Source organism: Arachis hypogaea, chromosome 19, assembly GCF_003086295.3.
Source record: "Arachis hypogaea cultivar Tifrunner chromosome 19, arahy.Tifrunner.gnm2.J5K5, whole genome shotgun sequence".
Classification (NCBI taxonomy): Eukaryota; Viridiplantae; Streptophyta; class Magnoliopsida; order Fabales; family Fabaceae; genus Arachis; species Arachis hypogaea.
In genome coordinates this window covers 76703139-76712297 of record NC_092054.1, presented here as the reverse complement: position 1 = coordinate 76712297, position 9159 = coordinate 76703139, and the positions used below count along the sequence as shown (strand labels likewise).

At 36.1% G+C, this 9159-nt stretch overlaps 1 protein-coding gene across 1 annotated transcript; it reads right to left on the bottom strand.

Annotated features, from left to right (window-relative positions):
- Positions 1-3843: 3843 nt before the first annotated feature.
- Positions 3844-6830, bottom strand: LOC112777258 (PITH domain-containing protein At3g04780). Its single transcript, XM_025821591.3, has 8 exons — positions 6636-6830; positions 6441-6527; positions 6075-6198; positions 5181-5229; positions 5045-5102; positions 4859-4905; positions 4682-4759; positions 3844-4187 (listed from the first exon to the last, which is right to left on the bottom strand). The coding sequence occupies exons 1-8, from the start codon at positions 6672-6674 to the stop codon at positions 4139-4141; spliced, it is 531 nt and encodes a 176-aa protein (XP_025677376.1). The 5' UTR covers positions 6675-6830; the 3' UTR covers positions 3844-4138.
- Between the last annotated feature and the right edge of the window lie 2329 nt (positions 6831-9159).

Below are 9159 nucleotides of genomic sequence, written 5' to 3'. Positions count from 1 at the left end.
TAAATGATGTTTGATTGATTCAACATAATCATGAAAATCCACTCCAATTACTTACTTATTGTGCAAGAAAGTGCATAAAACCTAATGAAACTAATGAAAAATGCTTCTAGAACTAGCATAAGATGACTTGTCATCAGTTAGGCGCTACCAACTCGTAGTTTTTCTCCTGATCTCTACTACTACAAACCCTGTGATGTCTCCTAAGCTGCACGCAATACTCGGAATTAACCACAGAAATGCACATCAAGACGAGGGAGTCCAGCCAGTCAGACATGCCCTCGGGGACTTTGGAAGACGTCTCGACAATATTTTTGCGAGAAGACATGGGTCAACTAGTCCTACAGTAGGAAATAGGAAAATGGGTTACTAATCAACAGCTCGGGCAATTCAAGAGAACAGCTTGGACAAATATGGATATAACTCAAACTAAAGCATACAAATATGTTAGAAGTCAGAGACAGCGGCGAAAGGAAACCCCAGGACCCACACCAAGGTCCAGGGGCATCCTTTGGAGGCAGTAACAGAATAAGGATTCAGGAAAAATCTATAGTCTACGCTCCGACATCTATCAACAAGAAAACAACCCTCATTCAACAACGACACTTCAAAAAGAAAGTCACAAATCACAAAAAGACATCAAAGTTATCATCTTTTCACAATTTATCAGCAAAGGGATCACGTAAAGGAAATCACCCATGTCATACAAAACATAAAGCCTTCAAACATCAAACACACTACGCAGAAGACATCAAAAGATGCTACCTTTTTACAATCCATTATTCCAAACTTCAAACAAAAAGAGATCTACGTATTCAAAATAAAAGGGGGAGCAAAAACAAGTGGTAAATCGAAGAATCCCTAAAACAGTGCACATTGCAGAAATGATCAGGCACTGCAAACAAAGAAAGATTCAAACTTTCCAACACGAAGTCAAGCAAGATCAAAACTTCTCAAATCCAAGCATAAAAATAGCATGGAAAGAGTAAAGACAAAGAAGAAGAACAACCTGTATAGAAGACGATGAATATCAAAGCAAATGGCAAGCCCACACCGACGATCACTTCCGAAAGCAAGGAGAACACGAAGACATGAAAACTTAGGGTCAAGAGAATGAAGAAATCGCAGAACGAACCAGAAACAGAAGAGCAAAGAGAAAAGGAGAAGTTACAGTAAATACAGAGAAGGGAAACTGAAAAGAGAGGCTGTGAAAATTCAAATAAAGGTACAAAGAGGGAAACAAGAGGAAATGGCAAAAAGTTAATGAGTATTTAAACCTTCTCACGTTCCCAAGGAAGCGCAAAAACGCGCGTTCCAATTAAAAAAGGAGCAAGAAAAAACGCTCCGCATTCAAAAACTACTAAATGGAAGTTCTACGATGAGATTGACAATGCTCGAGCTCGACTTTCCTAGAAGGTGTCAAAGTCCAGCAAAGACACGACCTCAAAAGAAAGACCGAGCTCAAGCAGGGGCACTGTTCATGCCCTGGGTCGAGCTGTACGACCCGGGCTGATTGAAAACAAGTCGACCGACCTCTTCGGATCAGAATTATCCGACCTCTTCATAAAAGAGTTCGGCCAAATCGCTACAAAGGCCCAAGTAGGCCCAAACAGAGGAACACAACCCAAATCTAGAGGAAGTCCAAACCTAGAAAGATAAGGGCGGTTCCCTTAAATATAAAGATGACTTCACTCAAAGATAAGATAAGATAACTATCTTATCTCAAGAGAAGATCACTTCACACCATTATAAATACACTGGAGCACCCAGGTATAACTTATACTCTGATTCTACTAAAAACCTACTAAAAACCCATGCTAACTTAAGCATTAGAGTCTCTTGCAGGTACCACCACCCTCCGGTGACAAAGAATCAGCCACGTCAGCACCATCACCGCCTCCAACAAGTCGGACGTATCAGCTCCGGCCGCCACAGCATATCTCATCCGAAGATCGACCTAACAGTTTCAGATAACCCTCGGAACAAGTAGCCGCAACGTTCTTGCACAAGGAGATGGACACCGCAGTGAGCATTTGGAAGGTAACGCAGGTGTGCGGCGCAGTGACAACTAGTGACGGACCAGAAGGGGCCAATGGCGCAGAGTTTGAGAAGCGTTTGGAAGAGGAGATGCGGGTGTAAGACGGTGCGATGATCAACGAAGGAACAAGAGTGGTTGGCAGCACTAGGAATGGCAACGGGTCCCCATGGAGGTGCACCCCAGCCTCCAAAACACTGCCCGTCCCTGCAACGGATAGCAAGGACTTGGTACCCGCCAGATATTCGGATATATGCGGATATCCACGGGTTTCAAGGAAAAAAACAGAATAAATAAAAATTTAAAAAGCAGTGCAAAATAATCTCAATATATGTCCCAATTTTACAAATTCAAACCCAAAATCAAATTTTACAACAATAAAATGTAATTTTGAACTCAAATTCATCAACTAACAGAATCAAAACCATAATCCTACACCCATAAATCAAACCATAAACCCAATTTCTTCAATGAACAATCAAAATAAACTCAGTATATGTCCCAATTTTACAAATCTAAACCCTAAATCAAATTTTACAACAATAGAATCTAACTCTGAACTCAAATTTATCAATTAACAGAATCAAAATCATAACCCTAAACCCAATTTCATCAATGAAAAATCAAAATATATATTAAAGCCAATTTCATCAATCAGCACAAACCAGCTATGGAGCAGAGTCGTCATCGTCTCTGCTGAGCAGAGGCGACGTTGGAGAACAGTTGTCGTTGACGTCGCAGATCTGAGGTGTCGTCACGGAGCAGAGGGCCAGAGGTGTCATGGAGTATAGGCATCGTGTAGAAGAGGCATTGTTGGAGTAGAGTTGTTATTGATGTCGTAGATCTGCGGCATTGCACAGAGCACAGGCGGAGGCGGCGATGAAAGTGTGAGCAGTGGGCAATGCAATGAGAGGAAGAAAGTGAACGGTGGCGGCGACGGAGGAAGGTAAGGGACAACAACGTGAGGGGCTGAGAGGAAGAACGTAGTGAAAAGGAAGAAAGACTGAAGAAGGTGGTGACTGGTGAGATTGTGAGTGTGAGAGAGAGGCTCCTCTGAGAGAGCAACAGGGAGAAGAGAGGCAAATGAGTGAGTGACAATGTGAAATTAGGGTTTTAACTAATATATATAGGGTTATTTTTGTAATTTTATATATATAGATATTAAACGAGTACCCACGAGACGGGTACCTCTACCCCCGCCCCCATTCCATTTATTACACGTGTATCCATACCCATTCCCCATAGAGAGAAAATGCTCCCCAAACCTGCTCCTCGACAGATAAATCTTCGCAGATACCTGTCCCGTTGGGAAGAATTGCCATCCCTAAGCAGTGCAAAGAGTGCGGGGTTGGCAACGTCGTGGCATAGGGAGATCACGGTTCTGGAGCGTTATCGGTTGGAATAGTGGGACGCACGTCTTTTGTGAGTGCAAAAGTAGTATTTTTAAATTTTAAAATCAAGTTGTAATTTTTTTTAATTTTAAAATCAGGTTTATGGCTAATTGGCTATAATTAGTTACCTATATTTTTTCTAATCGAAGAATCAGATATCAACTAAAATGTAACTGCATTACCAACAATCGTGGTAATATACCTGAATATCACCATCAAGGAAAATTAACAATGCATGATGGGTTTCACCAGCAGTTATCATTTTTCAACTTCAAACAAAGAAAACTTTCTACTACTGCTACTACTACTTTGTCCAGTGTGGAGAGTGAATAGCGATGATAAAAAGATAAAAAATAAAAAAGAAGACACCTCTTTTTAGTTCACGTAACATCCCTAAATATCCTAGTGATATATAACTGATTACGATGAAACAATCAATGCAGTTTAGTCCATTCCAGAACTGGTGATGCAACAACGTTTAATCTAACCTCGATTAGTTTTACATATTTCCGGAACATGTAACATCGAAGCCATAGATATCCATGCAGCTGAAATGTCATCTCTTAGCGCATTAATTGACAACCATTCAGTTTTACATGAAATGAGATAGGCTTTGGAAATCATAATCATCATGCATGGAGCTGGATATAACATTTCCAACCAAAATTTCAACGGGACGACACAGAGCAAAGTTGAATCTAGTCTTTCCAGCACCTCAATGATCTTCGATCTTCTTCAAGCCCTTCATGTCCGTTGTTTCAACTCTGCATTAGACATAAAAATCGAAAGATTCATGCTTTACATCTTATATAAAACAAAATTCATGCCCTTCAAATGTAATTGACAATTGACGACAAGGTAAGCAAGAGAAAATTCCCATGAATAAACCAATTTCATTTATTCTTCCAACAAACCCTACTCCGCTCTTTTTCAAACACATATAAGGAATCAGTTAGCCATGCTTTAAATGAACATGTGACCCAAAGCAACTGGTTAGATAACATGGCAAATAGAAACACTTAATGAAACATTGCGGTCCTAAAGCCTTCTTGTTCTTGCTTTTGCTAGAATCTGATTGACAAAATAGAGCGGCATAAATGATTATGCCAACTAAGTCATCATATATCATTTTAACAAGCTTTTATATTCGCATTGATAATTTTGTAGTGTGTGCTCAGAGAAAGGGAACTGAAAAGTTAAAGGGGAGAAGAGAAGAAAAAAGAAGGCTGGAAAGGGCGATCACAAGTTTAAAACTTACGTTGAACCATACAGCATAATCTTCTGAACTTGTGTGATCTCGGAACCAGTCTGGTTGTCCTCAATAAATATTGTCAAGCTGATCAAGCAATCAACCTAATTAACAGCTGATCCACCAGTTTGATGATAACTGTGGAAGATACCTTCCAAAAGGAAAGAATTAAGGAAAATAACTTACCTACGAACATTTTGGAATTTGACATACTTTACAAGTACTGGTTTCCCCTGACATAGTACAAGTTGTATAAGTATGATGTGAATTTATTACAAAATGCTTACAAATATACCAAGGAATAGTACTTGGATATATGTTACTCGAGACCTTAGAAGAGGCACAGTAAGGACAGAGCTATGGATTAATTACCTTAAGATTGTCTGGGGTCAAAACTGCCATGTCGCTTGGTGGATAGTCATTGACATTACTGCCAATAATTAACAATCAGCAACTGATCAAATTACAGTACACATATTTTATTGAAATCAATGAAGCCAACGTTTACCTAAATCCCATGTGCTCCTTGTTAGAGAACAGCTTAACAGTTTTGGGGCCTAAAAGATAACATTGAATTCCAATTATAATCTTGTCGAAGTAAAGAAAATACAATATAAATACATACACAAGAGGCATACACAGACACATAATGATCCTTAGTATCTGAATATTAATAACAACAACAACAACAATAATATAAAGCAAATAGCCAATTAACAGGGCAGATATAATTGGAGTATGAATTTTGCAACATATAGATCACATCTAAAATCAAAAGAATTGGAGTATGATCATCATATCTAGATCGTATCTAAACCATACACTCACTGCTTGGATACCGTTATTCCATTGAGGAAAGAAGCATTTAAGATAAAATAAACGTCTTCTAAAAAAATTAGAAATGGCTGTTACTGTCAAGTAAAGTATTCAGCCATACAAAAAATGAGAGAGGTGATGAAAGTTTATGGATAAACATAAATGGGCAACTAGTTTCCCTTCATATAACAAATGAGAAAAGGCCATGAAGCTGTTTCACAACCATAAACATAAGGGTTTTTCTTAGAGCATCCATAACCCTAATGGTATGGGGAATAATTAAGGAATCATAAAGAGAAATTATAAAACTTTTATGACATCCAATTCATTGGAAAATATAAACTTTAATTTTTTTTAATATAAACTCTCATGTTAATTCTCTAAGTAGTGCCATGTTAGCAAAATCCCTAAAAGTTAAATGAACAACAAACTATATCATCACTATGAATATTACTACTGAATAACTCAGCCAAAACAGTTCGACAAAGCAGCTTCAAAGTTGAAGCGCACCAAATATATATTCACATAAATATGTTAATAGAACTTCGATTCGAGATGCGAGCTTTTGAAGATTCATGATAAATACCTTCCTCCTCAGGACCCTTGACAAGAATGGAATGGAGTTTAATTACTTGTGTAAATGGAATATACAGCAGAAGCTGCTCATCCGCATCACTGTCCAGATGCAAACCATCATCTTCTCTATACCCCTGTTTGTCAATACAAACATTCAATAACATAAGACACACCTATAACCAACCCAAAACTTTTCTTTAAGAAAAATTGCAGAAATTCCAACAATAAATAAGGGCCTTCAGAAAAGCACAATAACTTGCTACAGAAAAAGATAAAACTAAAAATGAAAACAGGAAACATCAAATTCATACAAGCGAGAATGATTCTATGATTCTACAAACGTAAAATAAATAAATAAATAAATTAATTAATAAACCTGTTTGAGAGCATTGGGGAGAGAATGGGTTGAGCTCTGATTGAGGCATTCAACGCCAGACCAGTCTATGAAGTCTAACAGATCAACCTGATCAACACAACAGAAGAAGGTTCACAACTTTGATACGGAAAGGGGAAAAAGAAAAAGAAGAAGACGGAATTAATGGAAGAGAAGATTGATGAACTGGAATCTTACTTGACCCTTTTGAATGGCACTCGCTGATTCCCCAGACATTGCTGACACAGAGAAGAAGAAGAAGAAAAAGGGGAAACGAACGAAGAAAGGGAGAATGGAATAAACACCCAGCGTGGTTGCGTGGGATTTGGGTGCGCTTTTGTGTTATTGTGTGTGTGAAACGACGACGTTGGACCTCTAATTAGAACACCGGCATAATTATATCATCAAATTACTAATTTCAAAAATGTAAACCGATAAAAAGTGACTATATAAATGATTATATCTTAACAAATTATTTTAAAAGATAATTATTTTACCTAATGTACGAGAAGTCTCTGGTACGGTTTGAAGGGTGGATCGGGAACCCGCGGGCGAAATCGGAACCGGATGGCTTGGCTGGGACGATGGGGGGAGGTACCTGCAAAGACACTCCGACGCTCAAGTCAGAATGGATCTAAGAGGCAGAAAGTGTGAGGAATGAATGAATACTTGGGGGGACCTGGGTCCTCTTATTTATAGGTGACGGTGGATATCTTATCTTATCTTATTTAGTTAAGATAAGAGAGATATTTGGGTTAGAAGCTTTGAAGGGCCGGTGTTTGGACCTTCGTGTTGAAGCGGATCGTCCCCGGATAACCGGGTATGTGAGATCCGTGGATCGGATCCGTAACACCTAATTTTTTTGGTGTTCATTTTCTTCATACCTAATTATTAACTAATAATACTGCTTTGTGTCTTTTTATGAAGTTTTTACAGAAAAAAAAAAACGAAATTGAAATATACTTATAGAATTCGCTTTTTAATTTTTATATGATAGTAGAGAGGATGATTTGCACAAACATTACACGTAATACGTATATAACGTTAAAAAAATTTTAAGTATGTCAATCATTTTATTGAAAGACTCAAATTTCCATTGTTATGTCTAATTAAGATATAAAATAAAAAAATGTCAATGGTTTTGATTGTGGCTAATTTTTGCAGAAATAGAAAAAAAAAAAACTGTGTATACATTATTGTGATGGTTAATTAGGTTGTGAAATCTTTAGTAGTTATAAAAAAGCGTCCAATTATTTTGAGAGAATTTGTGGTGAAATCTTTAATTATATAATATTGCAAAGGCCTTATTCTGTAGTATTAATATACTGACATGATGCCTTATTAATAAAATAAAAAAAAAAATTTTACTAATGAGTAATAATTCAAATAGCATAATCTCCCCATATTCAATAAAAAGGTTGCGAGTTCGAGTCTCCTATCTTTGGTAAAAAATAAAAAAAATCTTTATTTTTATATCAAAATATTTTTTATTTTATTTTCAAGGATCTAATTTTTTGTGTCTGGAGCAAATTTGCCATCTCTTTAGCGAACTTTGTCGATTTCACAAGGTTCGCTGCCTCCTACGCGAAAGTTTATGTAATACATAAAATTTGCTGCCCCTTGAGCGATTGTAAAAACCCGTAGTCATCCTCAATTTTTATTTTTCACTCCTCATTATTCACTATTATTCTCTTTTCTCTAACTTTTCATTTTAACTATTTTCGAGTTATTTATTTTTATATTTCGTCAATTTTAAGTAATTTTGTTCTTCTATTCTTTTAAATTTAATTTTCATTTTTCACTCCTCATTATTCACTATTATTCTCTTTTCTTTAACTTTTCATTTTAACTATTTTCGAGTTATTTATTTTTATAATTCGTCAATTTTAAGTAATTTTGTTCTTCTATTCTTTTAAATTTAATTTATTCTTGTATTATTTTATAATTTTAACATATTTATTTAGTTAGAATGAATTTTCTTGTTAGGTATAGTTAGTTTGATCATTAGATGATATAGGTAGTTTAGATTACTATATGTTGTTAGTTACATTATATTTAACTTAAGTAATGTATTAGATAATCTCAAACAATCATGTAATTATGGCAAGAGATTAACAGATGCTAGTCAATAAATAATGTTTTTTAAATTATTGTTTCATTTGAACTAATTATGGTTTAGAGCAAAATTATGGTTTAGATATTTAAATTTATTTCCAACATGTTTGATAATAAGTTAGTTATTCTAATTTATTCTATTATAGTGTAGTTTGATAGTGCAAAACATGTTAGGCTATGAAGATACTTTTTATAGACGTGATCGGATTAACCATATTACTAGCAGACTTGTCCGAGTGATATACCTTATAACTTATGTCCTTTATATATTTAAAATTTATCTTATTACCTATGGCCTCTACTTTGTCTAACTCATTGATTTTTTTTTTTGGTAGAGTCCTCGCGTCTTGCATACGAGAAGGAATTTACTACAACAGTCTCCAGAGGATATGAGGACACACCTTAGACGAGAAAGATTTGAACATGTGACATACATGCTAGAATGGGACCATGACTGGGCACTGCTTAGATTGAGAGATGACTATCACCCTACAAGATATGGTATATTGATAAACCTTAATTTTATGGTTTATCTTGTGGTTAATTTGGGGGATTTTATCAACTTATCTCACATTTGTTCAATGAAATAGCATGGTTTTGTAATTCT